The sequence below is a fragment of the Oncorhynchus mykiss genome, chromosome 12, assembly GCF_057628025.1.
Source record: "Oncorhynchus mykiss isolate SJ-2025 chromosome 12, ASM5762802v1, whole genome shotgun sequence".
NCBI lineage: Eukaryota > Metazoa > Chordata > Actinopteri > Salmoniformes > Salmonidae > Oncorhynchus > Oncorhynchus mykiss.
Genome location: NC_143033.1, coordinates 77,520,852 through 77,544,529, shown reverse-complemented (window position 1 = coordinate 77,544,529; position 23,678 = coordinate 77,520,852). Strand labels below are relative to the sequence as shown.

Below are 23,678 nucleotides of genomic sequence, written 5' to 3'. Positions count from 1 at the left end.
CAATAGTGCCATCTGCTGTGACTCTGCTATACACTCTAAAAATGAGGGATTCAACAAGGGTTCTTGTAAGATCCTCAAAGTCCTTTGAAGAACCTCAGGGTCCTTGACACTGAAAATTGCCCCCAAATGTTTCTTCCAAGAACCCTATAGGAGGTGGGGTTATTTGAGGAACCTCCTTAGTTGTTAGTGGTTCTTGCAGGAACCTAACTGCCCAACAGAAACATTTGGATTTTAATTTGAAAGGACAAGGGCAGTCACTTAACTGAAAAATGTAAAGATCTCAATTGAAGGTAAGGTTTGTCCGCTGTATGATCTAAATTGACATTGTTTTATGATTATACCATTTATCTTTTTATATTTGTGCAAATCTTTCTAAAACAGAACATGGACAATTCAATGGATATCAACTGACAAAGAGGCAATAATATGTAGCCTATAAGAATATGTAGGCTATAACAATATGTTGTTGGCTAGCTGTATTGGGTGCAGATGACTGAACTGCTCACTTTTGTGTCTGCAGGAATACAGACAAGGAGACATGCAAAGGTATGTAAATTGGTATGCAGATCAAATTTGGCATCCTCCTCCCTTACCTCTTTAATGAATACCCCATAGGCCTCTACATTACGGACACGGTATGTGTATGAAAACCATTAAAACACGTTTTTTAAATTCACATTTACCACAAACCAATGTAAACCTGTCATTTGCATGTTTTGTTCATCTGTATAATTACTATTTTTGGGATTCACAAACTTCTCCCTCCCTACATAACAGGAACCCTGTTCGATCACCATACACTGAAAAATCATTCTGGCTATGGATACATCAACACATTAACCAGTGACTGAAAGGTTGCTGGATTGAATCCCCAAGCTGACAAGGTAAGAATCTGTCGTTCTGCCCCTGAACAAGGCAGTTAACACACTGTTCCTAGGTAGGCTGTCATTGGAAATAAGAATTTGTTCTTAACTGACTTGCCTAGTTAAACTAAGGTAATAACATTAACACGCGAGAGGACTTGGGGTTCTGCTGGGAGTTTACCTCATGTACATTTTTTTATTCTGCTTTGCCACGAACATCATAACAGACACTAATAACAATATTTTAGTTATGTGTATTATTAATAATAACAGGGGAGGGGGAAGGGGGGGGGGGGGGTAGTTAAAAAATGTTTCAATTTGAAGAACCCCTAAGGACACTCCAACAGCCTTTCCCTTTAAGAGTATGTACATGCACTAGACATTTCCTCATCTCATTCAAATGCATCTTATTTCTTGGGGACCAACTTGCTCGCTAATAAATAATACAACGGTCGGCTCTACGCCAGACAAACATGAATAAATGATACAACCACTTGAACTTTGAAATGTGTGTTACATTTATTAGTCTTAAAAACAGAAGACATTTGCATGTTAGGTATACACACACACACAATGCTTTCAACCAGAAAGGCACCTGGACATGCGAGTTTTTACGTTAGGAATATTCCGGCGTGGCTCAAAACTGGAGCGCCTATTAAACCCCAGACAAAATGGACACATTCACCTCACGAAGATACACATCTGCTCTCAACTTCTCAATCTTTATTCATCAGGTTAAAAAGCTAATAAGACAATAGTGGTGTAGTGATAGCTAAAATATATTATTTTATAACATAAATATGATCGTCTTAACGTTGCACATATTCTGTCTGCAACAATTTATTGGTATCCATCTCGCCTCTGGATACAGACAGTCCACCGTGTTTGCAGGGAAAAGTACAAACGGGAGTCAACTCCTATGATATAAACCAAAACATGCCTTAAACTTTAACTCTTAAATGTAGCAACATACACATACTTAATAAATTATATTCTCAATACAAACAATTCATTATTTACCATTCAGAATCGAGAGCTATTAAAGAGCTCTCGTATAGGCCATTTATGTCGATGGCTTGAATCTGAGCTGCAGTGAAGATACGGCTGTGATTGTCTGAAACATTTCTTTATTGCCATCAGTATGTGTCAGTCTTTGGCCTTGTGGGGGGCTAATCTATTTATACATCAGAGCACAAGGAAATAAAGTCACGCTAACTGGTGAGTATATCTGATCTGAATAGTGGCTGTGTCAACAGGGCTTTCCTACTGAAATGCAGTGCCCATAGACCTGTGTTGAGACACTTCCTTTCTCTGAGCAAATGTTCTTTGTCCAAAACGCTGTGTGCAAATATGAAGAAGAGCAAGAATGTGATCAGTTTACATTCTGGCTGCATGGGAGTGAGAGAGAGCAGGTTATGCTTAATAATGTGTCAGATAAACGTCCTCTTAATCCTGGCTCCTGTTCAGTAGGGCACTGTGTTCTCATTGGACAAGTTCAGTACCTCTGTTTGACCCAGTTTCAAAATGTTTATCCTTACTGAAAACGACCCTGATGTCAAATGTTCCAGTACAGCACTTCTAATCCTCCTCTCACTGTGAAAAGGAGAAGCCTTCCCACAGTGAGGTGAGGGCATATGGACATGTTGGTTGGTGCCGCATTCTAATCTATATCATCAGTCCTGCTATGATATCCACTACTAAACCACAACTGCACTGTGATAATATCAAGAAGAACTACGATGAAAATGTGGTAAGTATAGTGACCTGGTACAGACATGCAAGCCAGGAGGAGCCAAAAGCACAATTGACTGCATCTTCTCTGGCCAGCAGGGGAAAGAAATCATGGGTGCGCATCTCCGTGAGGAAATCAAAGCGACTCGATTGGCCCTAATAGTCTCCTTATGGACACCCAGATGGTTCCGCCCACAGTGCTTTGTTTCTCTTTCTGATTGGTCCCATGAGAGAGCTGCCACAGTATTTTGGAATCATCATCAGTGATGACTGGCCGTTCCCTCAGGCCTCGTGTGGGTGGGATGGATGTCGGGTCACTTGCTGAGGCTGATGCTGACGTAGGATGTTGGGATGTAGCCCTCGTTCCCGTTGGCCCTGCGGACCCTGGTCCAGCCGTCACCTTTATCCTCCTCCACTACAGACAACACCTCCCCCTCCTGCATGGTGATGGTCCCCTCGCTGGCACCTAGCAGGGACATGACAGCATGTTACACTATCGCCACGTACAAGTGTGTTATACCATAATAGTGTTGAGTACATTGGTGTCATTGTGACCCATCCACACCTACCTGGGAAGTTGTACATGGCTGTACATTGGCCGATGGGAGCGACAAGCTCCTCCTCCTCCTCCTCAAAGTCGTCGTCAAACTCGGCGTAGATGGCCTGAGAGGGATCTGGGGTGCCCTCTTCAGAGTGGGTTCCGTCAGGGCTGGAGGGAGAAACACACATATGCTTAATAATAAATATAGATATATGACTACAGTACATTCACTGACAGCCATGAGTGAAGTCTCAGCGTCTGGTTTCTAACCTGTATGGTTCGTTGTTGTTGGAGTGAGACCTGTAGCTCAACGCATCCTCTGGTAACGTATCTCTCCTGAGCATCGAGTCCCCTCGCCTTCCTGCCTCTGTCAACCATGACTGCGAAACAAAGCACAGAGGAAATATACCATTGTTTCCTATAGATTGTGCTCGTGAGAGATTGTGAGTGAGACCAAGTCAAAGAGAGGAATGGGTTGTATATTAAAATCAGGAAAACATGAGGTCTGTGTTTACAAATAACTATGAAGAGGTAACAAGCAATACAGTTGAAGTCAGAAGTTTACATACACCTTAGCCAAAAACATTTAAACTCAGTTTTTCACAATTCCTGACATTTAATCCGAGTAAAAATTCCCCGTCTTAGGTCAGTTAGGATCATCACTTTATTTTAAGAATGTGAAATGTCAGAATAATAGTAGAGAGAATTATTTATTTCAGCTTTTTTTCTTTCATCACATTCCCAGTGGGTCAGAAGTTTACATACACTCAATTAGTATTTGGTAGCATTGCCTTTAAAATTGTTTAACTTGGGTCAAAAGTTTTGGGTAGCCTTCCACAAGCTTCCCACAATAAGTTGGGTGAATTTTGGCCCATTCCTCCTGGTAACCGAGTCAGGTTTGTAGGCCTCCTTGCTCACACATGCTTTTTCAGTTCTGCCCACAAATTTTCTATGGGGTTGAGGTCAGGGATTTGTGATGGTCACTCCAATACCTTGACTTTGTTGTCCTTAAGCCATTGTGCCACAACATTGGAAGTATGCTTGGGGTCATTGTCCATTTGGAAGACCCATTTGCAACCAAGCTTTAACTTCCTGACTGCAGTCTTGAGATGTTTCTTCAATAAATCCACATCATTTTCCCACCTCATGATGCCATCTATTTTGTGAAGTGCACCAGTCCCTCCTGCAGCAAAGCACCCCCACAACACAACGGTTGGGATAGTGTTCTTCGGCTTGCAAAGAAGCCTCCGTCTTTTTCCTCCAAACATAACGATGGTCATTATGGCCAAACAGTTCTATTTTTGTTTCATCAGACCAGAGGACATTTCTCCATAAATTACAATCTTTCTCCCCATGTGCAGTTTCAAACCGTAGTCTGGCTTTTTTATGGCGGTTTTGGAGCAGTGGATTCTTCCTTGCTGAGCGACCTTTCAGGTTACGTCAATATAGGACATGTTTTATTGTGGATATACAGTGCCTTGCGAAAGTATTCGGCCCCCTTGAACTTTGCGACCTTTTGCCACATTTCAGGCTTCAAACATAAAGATATAAAACTGTATTTTTTTTGTGAAGAATCAACAACAAGTGGAACGACATTTATTGGATATTTCAAACTTTTTCAACAAATCAAAAACTGAAAAATTGGGCGTGCAAAATTATTCAGCCCCTTTACTTTCAGTGCAGCAAACTCTCTCCAGAAGTTCAGTGAGGATCTCTGAATGCTCCAATGTTGACCTAAATGACTAATGATGATAAATACAATCCACCTGTGTGTAATCAAGTCTCCGTATAAATGCACCTGCACTGTGATAGTCTCAGAGGTCCGTTAAAAGCGCAGAGAGCATCATGAAGAACAAGGAACACACCAGGCAGGTCCGAGATACTGTTGTGAAGAAGTGTAAAGCAAAATCTACAATGGAATGGTTCAAAAATAAACATATCCAGGTGTTAGAATGGCCAAGTCAAAGTCCAGACCTGAATCCAATCGAGAATCTGTGGAAAGAACTGAAAACTGCTGTTCACAAATGCTCTCCATCCAACCTCACTGAGCTCGAGCTGTTTTGCAAGGAGGAATGGGAAAAAATATCAGTCTCTCAATGTGCAAAACTGATAGAGACATACCCCAAGCGACTTACAGCTGTAATCGCAGCAAAAGGTGGCGCTACAAAGTATTAACTTAAGGGGGCTGAATAATTTTGCACGCCCAATTTTTCAGTTTTTGATTTGTTAAAAAAGTTTGAAATATCCAATAAATGTTGTTCCACTTCATGATTGTGTCCCACTTGTTGTTGATTCTTCACAAAAAAATACAGTTTTATATCTTTATGTTTGAAGCCTGAAATGTGGCAAAAGGTCGCAAAGTTCAAGGGGGCCGAATACTTTCGCAAGGCACTGTAGATACTTTTGTACCCGTTTCCTCCAGCATCTTCACAAAGTCCTTTGCTGTTGTTCTGGGATTGATTTGCACCTTTCACACCAAAGTACGTTCATCCCTAGGAGACAGAACGCGTCTCTTTCCTAAGAGGTATGATGGCTGCATGGTCCCATGGTGTTTATACTTGAGTGCTATTGTTTGTACAGATGAATGAGGTACCTTCAGGCGCATGCTCCCAAGGATGAAAAAGACTTGTGGTCTACAAGTATTTTTCTTGTGGTCTACAAAACAAGGTCTTGGCTGATTTCTTTAGATTTTCCCATGATGTCAAGCAAAGAGGCACTGAGTTTGAAGGTAGGCCATGAAATACATCCACAGGTACACCTCCAATTGACTCAAATGATGTCAATTAGCCTATCAGAAGCTTCTAAAGCCATGATATAATTTTCCAAGCAGTTTAAAAGGCACAGTCAACTTAGTGTATGTAAACTTCAATTATTATTATTTAAGTGAAATAATGTGTGTAAACAATTGTTGGCAAAATTACTTGTGTCATGCACAAAGTAGATGTCCTACCCGACTTGCAAAAACTATAGTTTGTTAACTAGAAATTTGTGGAGTGGTTGAAAAAAATAGTTTTAATGACTCCAACCTAAGTAAGTGTATGTAAACTTCAGACTTCAACTGTATGTATTCTAGCTTGCATATGGGAACATAACATGCAGTACATGACTGTGGCCAGTAGAGGGGAGTCCATTACCTCATACTTGCTGAGCTCTAATCTCAGTCTCTCCATGTTCTGGGCTGTCTGGTTGATCTGGGGAGACAGGCTGGCAGGGTCTCCCATCTGGGGGTTCTTCTCATACACATCCTTCATCTTCTCCAGGGCCTCACTGGAGAGACACACACAGAGACAGAGCAACAGAGAGGGAAAGAGAGAGGAGATGAGAGGTGGATTGATTCTCTGTGGAAATGCATCCCCTGTGGAGTGCAGTAATTGGTAAACACACACACCACACACACACACTGTTGGGAGAAGTTGTCAGCAGTCACAGAGATGGTTGTCAAAGCAGTCAAACTCCCCCACACACCTCTGGTCCACTTCTTTCTGCAACTCCTTGCCAATGTCATCTAGTTTCTGTTGTAACCTCTTCCTGCGCTGCTCGGGGGGGAGATGGCCAAAGTCCTCTGTCACCGTGGGCTGAGAAAACACACAGGGAGGAACAGTCACTTTAACACGGACGCAAGCGCACACATTCTCCATCACCACGGCACGTGGTAGGAGAGGAACACACCCCGCCACCCACAACCACCTCTAGAGAAAACGCCGGTCTGTGGTTATGGTTCAGCTCAAGGGAAATGGTTGATGACAAAAAAAAACATATTTAACCTCTAGTAATGACATTGTTCACTCTAAAGCAAAAACTAACAGATATGCTTCGTTTTTACAGTGAGCTGAACCCAAGACCACCACCATTATCACCCATATAATCATTCCCAATACCATTCCATTGGCAGCACACCCACCCAAATAAGAACCTGTTTTTAGGAACTCTTCCCATTGGGTTTTATAGTGAACGTTTAAAGGAACGAGGTTATCAGTGACAGACCAGTAAAACAATGGAGGTAAACTGAAGCCAATATAAAAAAAAAAATCGGTCAAATGATACAAATTAGATAATGTTGCCCCATTGCTGAAGTGACTTGAGTTAAGTGTTGTTACAGCCCTAATCCACCAGGTGGCCACCTCTTCAACTCTAACTCCAAACGGAAAGACAGACAGGCCATGTTTTCAGCCCTCTGCTTTGCATGTAATGTTGAATTTGAATCTGGCTGTGTTCCAGTTCGTGTGCTAGCAGCTAAACTAGAGCGTGAACATTCCAGCATTGATTTGAGAAGGTAAACAAGAAGACTTTAGTGTGACGTTTGAGACCAAGATGCTTGTCCAATTGTACTGATGGAGAGGTGGTCATGTGTGAGATTCCCCGTCAATGTGAGAGGCTGAGACACCCTTTAACACCCCACACAGACACCACTCTAGTATTACCATTACTATGATCCTCTCTGGAGTGAGCCTCTGAGGGAGAAAGAAATAGACAGACAATGTGTGTGTGAGAGAAAGAACTGGGTGGTTCGAACCCTGAATGTTATTTGGCTGAAAGCTGTGGTATTACAGACCGTATACCACAGGTATGACACATTTTATTTTTACTGCTCTAATTACATTGGTAACCAGTTTATAATAGAAATAAGGCACCTCGGGTGTTTGTGGTATATGGCCAATATACCACAGCTAAGGGCTATTTCCAGGCACTCCACGTTGTGTCGCGCATAAGAACAGCACTTAGCCGTGGTATATTGGCCATAGACCACACCCTCTCTTGCTTAAATATACAGTCGTGGCCAATAGTGTTGAGAATGACACAAATATACATTTTCACAAAGTCCGCTGCCTCAGTTTATATGATGGCAATTTGCATATACTCCAGAATGTTATGAAGAGTGATCAGATGAATTGCAATTAATTGCAAAGGCCCTCTTTGCCATGCAAATGAACTGAATCCCAAAAAACAGTTCCACTGCATTTCAGCCCTGCCACAAAAGGACCAGCTGACATCATGTCAGTGATTCTCTCGTTATCACAGGTGTGAGTGTTGATGAGGACAAGGCTGGAGATCACTCTGTCATGCTGATTGAGTTCGAATAACAGACTGGAAGCTTCAAAAGGAGGGTGGTGCTTGAAATCATTGTTCTTCCTCTGTCAACCATGGTTACCTGCAAGGAAACACGTGCCGTCATCATTGCTTTGCACAAAAAGGGCTTCAAAGGCAAGGATATTGCTGCCAGTAAGACTGCACCTAAATCAACCATTTATCAGATCATCAAACTTCAAGGAGAGCGGTTCAATTGTTGTGAAGAAGGCGGCTTCAGGACACCCAAGAAAGTCCAGCAAGGGCCAGGACCGTCTCCTAAAGTTGACTCAGCTGAAGGATCGGGGCACAACCAGTACAGAGATTGCTCAGGAATGGCAGCAGGCAGGTGTGAAGACAAGGTGAGCGCTACCATCAGTCCTGTGTCATGTCAACATTAAAGCATCCTGAGACCATTCATGTGTGTGGTTGCCTCTCAGCCAAGGGAGTTGCCTAAAAACACAGCCATGAATAAAGAATGGCACCAACACATCCCCCGAGAGCAACTTCTCCCAACCATCCAGGAACAGTTTGGTGACGAACAATGCCTTTTCCAGCATGATAGGTCACCTTGCCATAAGGCAAAAGTGATAACTAAGTGGCTTGGGGAACAAAACATTGATATTTTGGGTCCATGGCCAGGAAACTCCCCAGACCTTAATCCAAATCAAATTTTATTTGTCACATACACGTGGTTAGCAGATGTTAATGCGAGTGTAGCAAAATGTTGTGCTTCTAGTTCCGATCATGCAGTCGGAACTAATCCCATTGAGAATTTGTGGTCAATCATCAAGAGGTGGGTGGACAAACAAAACCCCACAAATTCTGACAAACTCCAAGCATTGATTATGCAAGAATGGGCTGCCATCAGGATGTGGCCCAGAAGTTAATTGACAGCATGCCAGGACGGATTGCAGAGGTCTTGAAAAAGAAGGTTCAACACTGCAAATATTGACTCTTTGCATCAACTTCATGTAATTGTCAATAAAAGCCTTTGACACTTATGAAATGCTTGTAATTATAGTTCAGTATTCCATAGTAACTTCTGACAAAAATATCTAAAGACACTGAAGCAGCAAACTTTGTGGAAATTAATATTTGTGTCATTCTCAAAACATTTGGCTATGACTGTATATACAAAGTGCATTCGGAAAGTATTCAGACCCCTCAACCTTTTCCACATTTTGTCATGTTACAGCCTTAATCTAAAATGTATTAAATAAAACATTTTCCTCATCAATCTACACATAATACATCATAATGACAAAGCAAAAACAGATTTAGACATTTGCAAAAATGTTTACATAAGTATTCAGACCCTTTGCTATGAGACTCTAAATTAATATTAGTTGATTGGAGTCAACTTGTTGTAAATTCAATTGATTGGACATGATATGGAAAGGCACACACCTGTCTACATAAGGTCCCACAGTTGACAGCGCATGTCAGAGAAAAAAAACAAGCCATGAGGTCGAAGGATTTGTTCGTAGATGTCAAGGAACAGATCTGGGGAAGGGTACCAAAACATTTCTTCAGCATTGAAGGTCCCCAAGAGCAAAGTGGCCTCCATCATTCTTACATGGAAGAAGTTTAGAACCACCAACACTTTTCCTAGAGCTGTGGGGAAATGAAAACAAGATTTAACCTCTTTGGCCTGAATGCAAAGCGTCACGTCTGGAGGATATCTGGCACCATCCCTACGGTGAAGCATGGTGGTGGCAGCATCATGCTGTGGGGATGTTTTTCAGTGGCAGGGACTGTGAGACTAGTCAGGATCGAGGGAAAGATGAATGGAGCAAAGTACAGAGAGAGCCTTGATAAAAACCGGCTCCGGAGCGCTCAGTATCTCAGACTGGGGCACAGGTTCACCTTCCAACAGGACAAAGACCCTAAGCACACAGCCAAGACAACGCAGGAGTGGCTTCAGGACAAGTCTCTGAATGTCCTTGAGTGGCCTAGCCAGAGCCCGGACTTGAACTTCTCTGGAGGCCTGAAAATAGATGTGCAGCAACGGTCCCGGTCCAACCTGACAGAGCTTGAGAGAATCTTCAGAGAAGAATGGGAGAAATTCCCTAAATACAGGTGTGCCAAGCTTGTAGCTTCATACCCAAGAAGACTTGTAGTCGCTGCCAAAGGTGCTTCAACAAAGTACTGAGTGAAGGGTCTGAATACTTATGTAAATGTAAACCTTTGCAAACATTTGGGTGTAGATTGAGGAGGAAAAAAAACTAAACAACGTAATTCATTTTAGAATAAGGCTGTAACATAACAAAATGTGGAAAAAGTGAAGGGGTCTGAATACTTTCTGAATGCACTGTGTATTCAGAGTATAAAAAACATGAAGGACACCTGCTCTAAGCTTAAATACAGATTTTAAAGCCTTGAGACAATTGAGACATGGATTGTGTATGTGTGCCATTCAGAGGGTGAATGGGCAAGACAAAAGATTGAAGTGCCTTTGAACAGGGTATGGTAGTAGGTGCCAGGCACACTGGTTTGTGTCAAGAACTGCAACAGTTTCCTGTGTGTATCAAGAATGGTCCACCACCCAAAGGACAACTGTGGGAAACACTGGAGTCAACATGGACCAGCAACTCAATATTAGAAAGGTGTTCTTAATGTTTGTTATATTCAGTGTATGTCACCTTCAAAGATTCTGTCTTTCCACTCTGAAAGGTCAACACCTGAAACCTAAAATATTTTGCTCAATAATTTAGACGGTTTTGATTGGACATATTCAGTCATTTCCTGGAACAATAAGAAAGAACAGGTTGATCCACCAAACAGGTTAACAGAGGCCTTTGCGGGGAGACGTTGTGGCCCCTGACCCTGATGACTCACCATTCGCCCGAGGGTCCGGAAGGAGGATATTCTGGGTTTGACTGTCTTATTGATCTCCTTCAAACAGTACGACAATGGGTCCCGGCCGAACTTGGGGGAGGGGGGTCCGTTAGCGGGTGAGGAGGCGGGGGGCGTGGACAAGGGGGTGAGTGAGGAGGGGGAGGGAGAGAGCTGGGGCGGGGTGAAGCACAGACACCCGGGGAGAGGGTGGCATGGAGGGAGAGAGGGAGGGGAGGACAAAAACAAAACAGATGATAAGGGAAAGAGAGAGACACCATCAACACCTTAAGCACACCACACAGAGAAGACAACATTGCAGCAGTTACCCCTGCAGAAGCCCACAGCCACATTCACATAGCGCCACAACAGCCGCACTACAGCCCCAACAGCAGCAATGCAACAACAACAAAACACAAGCCACAATGAAGGGTAGAGTAGAGTGAGCCTACGTGAGGACAAGGTTGACAGATTGGAGCGGACCAACGGGAGGTTCCATTGGTTAACCGCAATCTGGACACAGATACATAGGTAGACTGAACTGGGTACAAAGTACACCCTATAGGTCTGGGCCTGGTATACATGCTTGTAACACGGGTAATAAGAAACATGTCAGGTCTCTATGCTGGTGGGAACTACTGAACGTTGGCATGATGGTGTAACCAAGTGAGGAGCAGTGAGGGAGAATGTAGTCAACTCTACAGGCTGGTTTCTCAGTCACAGATCAGCCTAGACCTACAGGAGTCCTGGACTAAAAACACTAACTAGGAGCTGTTTGAGTCAGTGTTGTGCAGTGGGGAGTGGCTCAATATGAAAGTTAACTCTGATCATTACTGAACCACCTCTTTGGGGAGAGCAGGAGCGATGACACAGAGCGGTGCATCACATAGACAGGACGGGAGGTAGGACGGGAGGTAGGCTGGGTGTATTAGAGGAACAGGATTGGACAGCAGTCAGCAGGGTAAGCCAATCAGACATGCAGCAGGAGGAAAGTGCTGGAAGAGACAGGAGGGAGGAGAGAGCGAGATACAGCAGTGGGTAGAGGCCGGCCATGATGTAGGTTAGCTAGGTGTTGGGTTGCTGTACTCTCAACATTCATGTCTAGTTTATTTTTTGTCATTTCAGAGTGGATCAGGAGGCCTGTTTAAGGGACATCCAATATATTCTAGATCTAGACGGCCTCTAGTGGTCCAACGTCATCTATGATCTCCAATGATGGTGTAGAGAGAACACAGCAAAAATGAGTTCACCTGGAACTAGTCATCCCTCCCTGTCCCAGTATCATACCTGATGGTTGGCATTTCCCAAAGGTGTCATTGTGGTGGTTTGACTGTTAATGTTATAGTCTAGGCCAGTATAATACAGTATAATAGCAGTGTGTTTGTAGCGGAAAAGTCAATGTGTTTGTGCCTGTCTGTGCTGATGAAAGCACAAGCTCTGCAGATCGCTGCCTGCCAGTAGAGTTGACCTATTGGAAACCAGTCAGTCAGTCACACGTTGCAGAAAGTCAGAGGGGCATATTCACAGACAGGCCAGGGACACAGCCATGCACATACCAGTTCTAGAAAGGTGTGTGTGTGTGTGTGTGTGTGTGTTAGAGAGGGGGCCATGCAGTATGTACATGCAGAGCTCTGGGAACAGGAAATATTGTGTGTGAGACCACAGCTTCAGGACCATAGTGAATGAGGGAATGTCCCTCTAGGGACCACCAGATGCTGTCTCCCTGATTCAGCCCCTCTGCCTCAACACTGACACACACTGCTCATGGTTTATCTACCTGCACCTTGGAGCACTGATCATTTCAAACACTAAGAAATCCACTCAGGGGACTAGTCATTCATAGGAGGGAAACAAACTGATTAGGGTATGAATTATAGATTAGGATAATAATGTCTATTCCTAATTCAGAAAGTCACCCAGCTAGTCAGAACTGAGTCATGGGAGTGGGATGTACACTTGTCATTGTGAGGAGGAGTGGTGGTACTATCAGCCTACCTTACTCTTCTTGCTGAATAGCCAGAACGGTTTGCTCCTGTTCTTGCCCAGCAGCTCCAGGGGGCCTTTGGGTGTACCGAGGGTGCCCAGGCTGCTGTCTGAGGAGGCACGGTTGATGCCCTGACTGTAGTCCTCAAAGTCCAGGTCCCCAGGACGCTCAAAGCCTGACTTGTACTGCTCTATAAGAGCTATGGAGTCCTGCAGGGACAGTAGGTTGGATTATGACAGTGAAACACAGACCAACAAAACCAAAACGTTTCAAAGCATGCGTGTTTCATACCCATTTCCCTCACATTCTATTGAACTTCATTGGACCGCATGTATCTACGTACTTTTGTATACATGCAGTACAGTACAGTCAACTCACATTCCTCTCATTGACATTAGTGCCCGCTTTGGTGACGCCCTCCAGACACTTCCCGATAATGGGCATCACGTGCCTCTCCGTGTCTGAGAACAAGACGTAGCCCTGCGCCAGCTTCCTCACCCGCCTCTCATCCATGTCCTGGAGTTTCTATAGGGAGAGGAGGCACATACGGGACGTCACTCAATCAGATCTGCCATGTCTTGGTGCCTGATTAAAGAATAACAACCTGCAGGCAGTCACTGATTCCGAGGTGCTAGAGGAGCTCCTGAGACTTGACCCCAAAAAAACATCTGGGTCAGTCAATTTAGACCCTTTCTTCTTTAAGGTCACTGCCCCTATCGTCGCCAAGCCTCTCGCTCCTTTCTGGGGAAGTTCCCATTGCTTGGAAGGCAGCCACGTTGCATCCTTATTTAAAAGGGGAAGATCAAGCTGATCCTAACTATTACAGGCCTATTTCTATTTTGCCCTGTTTATCAAAAGTGTTGGAAAAACTCAATAATCAACTGACTGGCTTTCTTGATGTACTGTATATAGTATTTGATACCATTATCTCTCTGGTATGAAATCTGTTTAGCGCTCAGATTATGTGTCACTGCAACCTTAAAAGGTCCTAAATTATGTCACCATTGCCCTTGATTCTAAGCAATGTTGTGCTGCTATTTTTATTGACTTGGCCAAAGCTTTTGATACGGTAGACCATTCCATTCTTGTTGGCCAGCTAAGGAGTATTGGTGTCTCTGAGGGGTCTTTGGCCTGGTTTGTTAACTACCTCTCAAAGAGTGCAGTGTATAAAGCCAGAAAATCTGCTATCTCAGTCACTGCCTGTCACCAAGGGAGTACCCCAAGGCTCGATCCTAGGCCCCAAGCTCTTCTCAATTTACATCAACAACATAGCTCAGGCAGTAGAAAGCTCTCTCATCCATTTATATGTAGATGATACAGTCTTATACTCAGCTGGCCCATCCCCGAATTTTGTGTTAAATGCTCTACAACAAAGGTTTCTTAGTGTCCAACAAGCTTTCTCTATCCTAAACCTTGTTCTGAACACCTCCAAAACAAAGGTCATGTGGTTTGATAAGAAGAATGCCCTCACCCCACCGGTGTGATTACTACCTCTGAGGGTTTAAAGCTTGAGGTAGTCATCTCAAACAAGTACTTGGGAGTATGGCTAGACAGTACACTGTACTGCTCTCAGCACATATCAAAGCTGTATGCTAAAGTTAAATCTAGACTTGGTTTCCTCTATCGTAATCTCTTTCAGCCCAGCTGCCAAACTAACCCTGATTCAGATGACCATCCTACCCATGCTAGATTACGGAGACTTCATTTATAGATCAGCAGGTAAGGGCGCTCTCGAGCGGCTAGATGTTCCTTACATCAGTTTTGCCACCAATGCTCCTTATAGGACACATCACTGCACTCTATACTCCCCTGTAAACTGGTCATCTCTGTATACCCATCGCAAGACCCACTGGTTGATGCTTATTTATAAAAACCCTCTTAGGCCTCACTCCCCCTATCTGAGATATCTACTGCTGCCCTCATCCTCCACATACAACACCCAGTCTGCCAGTCACATTCTGTTAAAGGTCCCCAAAGCACACACATCCCTGGGTCGCTCGTCTTTTCAATTCATGGCAGCTAGCGACTGGAACGAACTGCAACAAACACTCAAACTGGACAGTTGTATCTCAATCTCTTCATTCAAAGACTCAATCATGGACACTCTTACTGACAGTTGTGGTTGCTTTGCGTGATGTATTGTTGTCTCTACCTTCTTGCCCTTTGTGCTGTTGTCTGTGCCCAATAATGTTTGTACCATGTTTTGTGCTGCTACCATGTTGTGTTGTTACCATCCATTGCTGCCTTGCTATGTTGTTGTCTTAGATCTCTCCTTATGTCATGTCGTCTCTCGTTGTTATATGTTATATATATTTTATTTTTAATCCCAGCCCCCGTCCCCGCAGGAGGTCTTTTGCCTTTTGTTAGGCCATCATGGTAAATAAGAATTTGTTCTTAACTGACTTGCTTGGTTAAATAAATGTTAAATAAAACATTTAAAAGGTCAGCTGTGTTTTTAGTGTCTATTGAACCAAATGTTAGCATTTAAAATATTTCCAGCATAAGGAAGGAAAGCTAAGGTTAAGGTCAGGATGGATGGGTGAGAGGCTCTGCCTTACGTTGAAGATGAGAGGCATGTCACTGAAGTAGAACTGGCTCTGCTCCTTGTTGTATTTCTGCAGCTGGGCTGCGTAGTCGTTCTTACACTCCTCCGCTATGTGTGTCCTCATGTTGGCCTGCTGTTTGGCCTGGACACAGGTAACAAAACAAACACACAGGTCACACACAGGTCGGTCTGGTGGCTCACATTCCACTGTCTAGGGGGAAACAGGACAAGTAGGACAGCTGGATTGTGTTCAGTAGGGCACACCGTAGGAAAACCTTTTGCAACGGAAAATGAAAACCTGTGTTCTTTTTATTCTGCGTTGGTGTCCTACTACCTTCTCGACGTCGGCCTTTGTGGCGTTGATGTCCTGGTCCGTTTTCTCGGCATATTGAGCAGCTTTGTCCGCTTCCCGCCACTCCCTCTCAAAACGTTTCTTACTCTGAAACACAGAGAGACAGAAACACATCCATGTTGATCTTAGCTAACCCAATACTGTGTTCTGTGGGCATTCTTTGAATGGAATAGAAGTCTCTACTATTGTGTACAAGCGAGACCTTTGCTTCACCCAAGGTTAGTGAACACTTGCCCAATGGCCACTAACACCTGACTTTACTGAATGGGGCTGGAACATCAGTGGTTTAAGTCAGTGGTGCTGAGCCATACAGTGATGAGCAATGGGCTGGAGTGCTGCTAGTTTCTGGTCTCGTTTTGGTTCCCTACCCCTGCTTTTAAAATGAGCTCCTCATCTCTTTTTACTGTATATTACAAATACTGGTCACCTGAATCACCACACACACACACACAACTAGTGAACAAACGTCCCTTTCACTGATGTAACAATGACCCCACTTACAGCAGACAAAAAGCAGACAATATGAGAGAGCATTCAGAAACATTTGTCAGCTTTCACCACATTAGACAATGGAGGACAGTGACTGGACAAAACATTGCCCTTTGATGGAACAGAAAGACAGACAAGTTGTTCCCTGACAAGGAAAGTATTGGCCTACTGTATAGAGAGGATGTATACATTAGTATTCTACCAACAACGTAGATCTTCCCTTTGGAAGAGAGGAGTTATTGGCAGACGGCCTGACATGTAAACAAACTTACACTGTCGAGCTGCTTATAGGTGCTCTCCAAACTCTGCTGGGCTTTCTTGGCCTCCGACAGATGCTGCAAACAGACAAACAGAGAGAGGACACATGAGACACCAAGAACACTAGGATGATGACATGACGGTCCCTACTTAGACAGGGCCATTGGCATTGGGTACAGAATCAACAACGGCCACCAAAAACCACTGAACAAAACAGATGGTAAACAAATAGCAGTCTGTCTGTCTGTGGGTCATGTCTACTGGGAGACTTTTCAGTGTTTGTGTGTGTTCTATATTCCATTGGGGTTGGGCCAAGGCATTCCTCTCCTTTCAGAGGATGACAACATGACAGTTACCACCCCCTACGAGAGAACCCAAGTAAGGCGACCTTCGTGCCATAACAGAGGAACCTACAAATCTCTGCTCGTCCTTCCTGTCTCCTTCATACTCTCCCTCCTTTTCCCTAGATCCCACCCATCTTCACTCGCCCTCACTATAATAAGAGTTTTGAACTCTTCCATCCTTCCCTCTCAGTGTGGATCCCTCTCTCACCGTCTTACGCTCCATCTTGAGCTCCTGCAGGTACTTGGTGAGTTCGATGCAGATGTTCATCATCATGTTCTCAGCAATCAGCTCCCTCTGTCCTGCGTAGTCGTTCATCTCATTCAGGATGTCCAGGAAGGACTGGTGGTTGGAGAACCTATGGGAGAGGAAGGGGAGTGAAGAGGGGGGGAGGGACGAGGGAGGGGGGGAGGGAAAGGATACAGAAGAGATGAGATCTGTAATTGATTTGGGCATTGACAGGAAGTTACATACACTGTTGCTTAAATAGCGGTGTTAGCCAGGTAATGATAGGTCCATTACTTCCTTATTCCCGTTTCCCTCTCAGGGGGTATAGTAGCAGTCATTTGCATTGCTCTGCAGGTGCTGGCATAGCCTCTCCAACTACAGTACTATAGACAGGAAAGCAGTTTGAAAACACGTCATTGAAATTACGTCATGTATTGTTGGTGTATTATTTTAGTCAAGCTTTGTTTTCCTTCTCTATGTCTGATTAGGAACTGAAAGTCATGTTGAAGATCACAGCTGGCCTGGGCAGGTACAAATAAAGCACATTTATTTTATGCACACACACATTCATTCACACACACAAAAGCCCACAATAGCTCACCTGCATTCCTGTTCCTCTTTACAGCCTCGTTTAGGATTGTATTTCTTTGTTAGACTTCTGTCAATATTAGGAGAGGGGGAAGATATGGTAAGTAGTCTGGAAGATAGAATATGTCAAAAACACAGATGCAAACTTAATTATCCTAAATGATAGGAAAACACAATGCATCAAATGAGGGTGTCTATTCAAATCTCAATAAACAAGTTCAAACCTAAATTGGTTACAGTTTGCGTTTAATAAAAATGATTCAATTTAAAATCAATCCACACCTCTAAGAAACAATACAACACACATTATTTGCTTCTTGTAGGCAAGACTTTCCTTTTTATCTCAATATCAAATCATTTCTACGTTAAACAACTAATTACCTTACTGTCAATGTTTTTAATTCAAATGGTCAAAAAGAAACTAGCAAGAATTATGCTAAGAGTGGTCTGTGGTCTGTCTGGGAGTGGTCAGAGAGGAGCCTAATGGGAAGGATGTGTAACCTGAAAGCTAGCTGTTATTGGCCTATTATTAACATCTAGGTCAACAAAAAAAACAGCCAAACAAACTGAAATTTCAGACAGCTCTTACACTAAAAAGGCATTATCATAATTTCACTGTATTCTTCCAACCTCAGTGTGGACAGATGTGTGTGTGTGTGTGTGTGTGTGTGTGTGTGTGTGTGTGTGTGTGTGTGTGTGTGTGTGTGTGTGTGTGTGTGTATATATACACACAGGAAATCATGTTTGACTGCACTGTCCCTTTAAGGGAAAGCCAATGCAAAACTACAGTCAAGAAAAACATGTTAAAACAGATCCACTTCTCCTATTCTTCCTTCTTTCATTAGAGCTCTCGCTGACCACATCCTGTCCATCATGTGCCAGTCTGCTCCCACTTCCTCTCCACCAGAGCCCATCAGCAGATACTGACAGACACACTCGGAGTGAGAGTGAGAAATAGAGAAAAGGGGAGGCAATAATGCAGGCTCAAGCTTGAGAATGAGGGCAGTGTTTCTAGGACTGTCTGGGCTGGGGTAATGCCAACAGGGGGAGACAAGTTCAATTCTGTCCCAAACTAGTCATAAGACACCACATACATTTCATAAAACAGCTTTTGAGCACAAACATCAACTGCTGTGGGCACACAGGCAGGAATGAGGCCTGAGGAATGAGGAACCATGAAGAATGAGGCCTACCTCAGCTGCTTGGCATAGTTCTGCTCTATCTCCGTCCTCTCCTTCACAAACTTGACATACTTCTCTACCAGTTCCAGCCCGGATTGCGTGTGCTTGTCGATGATGTCATATTGGTCCTGGGGAGAAGGAACATGAAAAGAGAGAGAAAGAGTTTATGCACGATACACACGAGATGGATGATATCTAATGGTGATGAGCTAAGAATGACAGGGCATGCTCCATCGGATGAGTGACGTCCTCCAAAAGAACGCTGGATATTAAATCAGTCTGAGGCAACATTTCGTTTACAGACTGTTGATACTGAATCTCAAGTCACCATATCTACCCAAATGTTATGCCTTCCAAGAAATCTCTACATATGCACAACCCTTAACTCCCGGCCTTGAGATGCTAAATCATCCTGCTGCTAAAGAGTGTGGGAAGAGGGAGAAAAATTGGAAAAGTGCAAGAGAGAGAACAAGAGGACACAGGGAGGACAACCTTTTACCGACAGGAAATAGGAAACGCCCCACTCTTGCACTTCCTGTGGTACGTAGACTCAGTAGAAACATCCCAAATATGAATTGCATATAAATTGCATACAACACCTTTAAAAGGCCAAAAATTGGCTAAAAGAAATCGGCATAAATTGAAAAACATACCAGTTTCATTTGAGGACCAAAATGTTGACAGCAGTGCCATACAGATTGTAAAATAGAAGAGATTTGATGTACTGATTCTATGGCACATGGTTTTGAACTGATACAAAAACAAAAAAAACACTTGATCCAAAAATTAAGAATTTTTCAATACAACAATTATGTATAAAATTCTTGCCACCAACAGAATGTTAGGTATATAGGGCATACAATCATCTCAGCTCTGCAGATTTTGCTGCGAATAGACAGTATCATTAGATTATTCTGGTATTGCCCCTATGTAGCTCGTTTCTGGTCACGGGTTCAGGAATGGCTGAAAAATCACAACATTTACCTCAAATTAACCCTACAAATAGCACTGTTGGGAGATTTGGAAAGCCATAGTCAATCAATCAACAATATAATAGTTTCAATAAAAATATTAATCTTTAACTTACAATCTGTATATACTATGTGATTAGGAAGGTTCAGAATCTAGGCGAAACATCACAACACAGTTGAAATCAAGTTGAGGCGCATGCAATTAGCCTGCTGACTGCAGAAATGTCCACCAGAGCTGTTGCCAGAGAATTTAATGTTCATTTCTCTACCATAAGCTGCTTCCAACATCATTTTAGAGAATTTGGCAGTACTTCCAACCGGCCTCACAACCACATGTAACCACTCCAGCCCAGGACCTCCACATCCAGCTTCTTCACCTGCAGTATCGCCGGGTGTGTGTTGAGGAGTATTTCTATCTGTAATAAAGCCCTATTGTTTGGAAATACTCATTCTGATTGGCTGGGCCTGGCTCCCCAGTGGGTGATCAAATGGCCACTGGACTTAACACTGACACCCCCCCTCCATTTGTTTGTACATTGCATAGATAATAAACAGCGAGTAGCAGCATAGCCACTTCACCCCTGCCTATAATTCACAAAAAGACCTCGACTAAACTGTACGCACATTGACTCGGTACCCCCTGTATATGGCTTCGTTATTGTGTTACTTGTTATTATGTTTTACTTTAGTTTATTTGGTAAATATTTCCTTAACTCTTCTTGAACTGCACTGTTAGTTACGGGCTTGTAAGTTAGCATTTCACGGTAAGGTCTACACTTTATTCGGCGTAGGAGACAAATGAAGTTTGATTTGATGCCCTCCCAGGCCCACCCATGGCTGCACTCCTGCCCAGTCATGTGAAATCCAGAGATTAGAGCCTAATGCATTTATTTCAATTGATTGACTTCCTTACATGAACTGTAACTCCGTCAAATCTTTGAAATAGTTAGAATGGTGAGTTGATATTTTTGTTCGCTGTATATTCTTGCTGTGTAACTACTGTGAAGAAAAGAAAGAGAGGTGCCATGTATGTGTATATAATGTACAAAACAAATCAAATGCTGTAAAAACAATGTTTCTTTTTGTCCTCGGAAGAGGGTGATGGACGGGCGAAACAAAAACGCCCTACATCGTAACGCATCGTTATTTGGTTTTCCCAACACTTCAAAAAGCAAAACACATCGTCAACTCGCAGAAGAAAAACTAAATAGACTTGCTACCACACGTATCATGAACAGAAATTCCCACACTTTGATATGCAGTGAGGAGTCTTCTCGTCTCGTCTTCTCTTCAGTTCCTTTTTTGGCTGGGTGCTTTATGGCCACTTCAAGCACAGACAAGCCTGTTAGAGAGTGAGGATGATATCAAGGAACAGCCAATCCTCCCTCCGAACACCTCCAAGCCCTCTGTAGTTACAGTATGGGGGCGGGCCGTCTATGGGAAGAGATTCCTGTCATGTTGGGCCATGTTCTTGACCCATCCTACCCCTTCAAAAGGGCACGCAAAAAGAGAGTGAACAAATAACACCTACGGCCTCTGATTTGAGAAGAACACGTAACACATGAACATGTGGGCTTGTATGAAACATTGCGAGCAACTTGCTGTATGTGTGCATGTGTGTAACAGGGGAGGACTTATTTTTAGAAGTCTGATCAAATGTTTTGGGGCAGGAAAATGAGGACCACAGCACACAGTGTGCTCTTTTTGTGTTCACCCTAAACACCACCAAGAGACAAGGAGAGAACATTGGTTTTCATTCCAGTTTAACAAAGTTCTCCTGTCTTAGCGGTTAAGTTGCGGTTAAGTTGTAAATAAACCAAGCTGATTGTTGTTTCACAACCATTAGGCCTACTGGCTTGGGGGGGGGGGGGGGGGTCTTCCACCACACGAACAACCTTGTTTGCCCTCTCCATGAGACAATTTTGTTTAGAAATTGGATCCAATTTAAAGTTTCAGTAAGCTAGGACATTCAGTTGGGCTTTTCATTAGCATACTGTTGGCTTCATGATAGCATTTAGGACACACGGACACGGCAAAGAACAGTAATCTTCCAAAGACTGTAGGCCTATCCATCCATGTTGGCCCTGCCTCAACCCAGCAGCCTGTTTCTTCTACCTCCACCCCCCAACTCCAGACAGATTAAAGGCATCACCCTGTACATGGGAAGTCATCCTGCTCAGTGGTGGCAAAAGTACCCAACTTTCATACTTGAGTAATAGAAAATGACTCAAGTAAAGGTGAAAGTCACCCAGTAAACTACTACTTCAGTAAAAGGTTAAAAGTACTTTATCAAAAAGCATCAAAAGTAAAACAAAAAATAAAAAATACAATTATTTTAGAAAGCAAACCAGATGGCACCATTTTCTTGTTTTTTAAAATGTATTTACTTACAGATAGCCAGGGGCATGCGCCAACACTCAGACATAATTTACAATTGAAGCATGTGTTTAGTGAGTTCTCCAGATCAGAGGCTGTTCTCTTAATACATGTGTGAATTAGTACTTTTGGGTGTCTGGGAAAATGGATGGAGTAAAAAGTACACATTTCCTTTAGGAATGGAGTGAAGTAAAAGTAACCAAAAATATAAATAGTAAAGCACAGATACCTCCAAAAACTACTTAAGTAGTACTTCCAAGTATTTTTACACCAATGATACTGCTCCACGACTATGGAGAATATTTCCTGCCTTAGTCACTGTCTTTCATGATCTTTATAAAAGGGCCCGCCTGCCATGCTACATTTTTTACAGTCCTGGATTGTGGAACACACACAGAGCCTGTCCTCACTCAGTCACACTAGCAGCCAGGGCTAATGCCCATACACTGATCTTACATACTGAACACTAGGTGCCTAAAATAACTGCTGGATTAACGGCAAGGAAAGCAGGGGACAGATGCCACAGAGCAGGCAGCACAGTTGGCCACGAACGTTACTGGCCAAACACAATCACAACCAATTAGGCAGTGCGGACATTGTGGCGAGAGAAGGAATGAATGTTGAATGAATGTTTGCCAATAGTCTCCCTCACACATAAATACAAACATATGAAAACCTGGTTAGATCTGTGTGCAAATTGAAGTCATTCTCTCGCAATCAATTTCACTAGTAGTATGGTCTAAACCTGATAGAAGGTACAGTAAACTACCAGCTAATAAAATCTGTTTTCAGAGGAAAGTAGAGGTTTGAAGAAATGTCTCTTGGGTTAAAAAGTGAAACAGATGTGGCAAATATATCCATATAAATAAATACAAGAGCATGGAGAGATGAGATGTTTTGAGTTCATTAAATGAGGTCAAACCTAATTAGGTTGCTGGTGCTCCATGCAGCGCAGAACTGAGGATGGAAAGGGGACAGGAGGAAGAGAGAGAGGCCCAGGGGGAACATGGGTAATGAGGTCAGAACCTACCATCCCACCCTCCTCTCTGTAACGCTCCATTTACATACTCACTATGTGGGTGTGTGTGTGTGTGTGTGTAGGAGGTCAGATCACTGGGTGGGTGGTGGAGTAGCCATAGCCTAGCTCTCAGATAAACAGTGTATCAACATTGAGGGGCAGTGTGTTCTCGGCCTGATTTTCTAGTGAAAAGACTGCTTGTTTCTCTGTTTGTCTTGTCCATTGTGTCGCCTACCAGCTACCACTGTAACTCACTCTTGTGCACATTGGCTGGGGAATCCATGACAACCGGTGGCAGTCAAAAGAGGT

The 23,678-nt window shown here is 43.3% G+C and overlaps 1 protein-coding gene across 8 annotated transcripts in view; it reads right to left on the bottom strand.

Moving 5' to 3' along the window:
- Positions 1-1,357: 1,357 nt before the first annotated feature.
- LOC110538416 (cdc42-interacting protein 4 homolog) overlaps positions 1,358-23,678 on the bottom strand; it is a 28,636-nt gene continuing 6,315 nt past the window's right edge. The window contains exons 2-17 of one of the 8 annotated variants that reach the window (XM_090193435.1): positions 19,017-19,132; positions 17,837-17,893; positions 17,530-17,618; positions 17,218-17,365; positions 16,680-16,742; positions 15,901-16,005; positions 15,580-15,708; positions 13,400-13,546; positions 13,033-13,230; positions 11,041-11,211; positions 7,557-7,586; positions 6,601-6,710; positions 6,270-6,402; positions 3,406-3,515; positions 3,164-3,303; positions 1,358-3,060 (exon numbers count right to left, since the gene is read on the bottom strand). In XM_090193435.1, coding sequence (XP_090049561.1) covers positions 2,909-3,060; positions 3,164-3,303; positions 3,406-3,515; positions 6,270-6,402; positions 6,601-6,710; positions 7,557-7,586; positions 11,041-11,211; positions 13,033-13,230; positions 13,400-13,546; positions 15,580-15,708; positions 15,901-16,005; positions 16,680-16,742; positions 17,218-17,365; positions 17,530-17,618; positions 17,837-17,842 — 1,731 coding nt within the window. In that variant the 5' untranslated portion in view covers positions 17,843-17,893; positions 19,017-19,132 and the 3' untranslated portion in view covers positions 1,358-2,908. The remainder of the gene's footprint in view (positions 3,061-3,163; positions 3,304-3,405; positions 3,516-6,269; positions 6,403-6,600; positions 6,711-7,556; positions 7,587-11,040; positions 11,212-13,032; positions 13,231-13,399; positions 13,547-15,579; positions 15,709-15,900; positions 16,006-16,679; positions 16,743-17,217; positions 17,366-17,529; positions 17,619-17,836; positions 17,894-19,016; positions 19,133-23,678) is intronic. The other 7 variants (XM_021625228.3, XM_090193436.1, XM_090193437.1 and 4 more) reach the window with 7 other exon arrangements.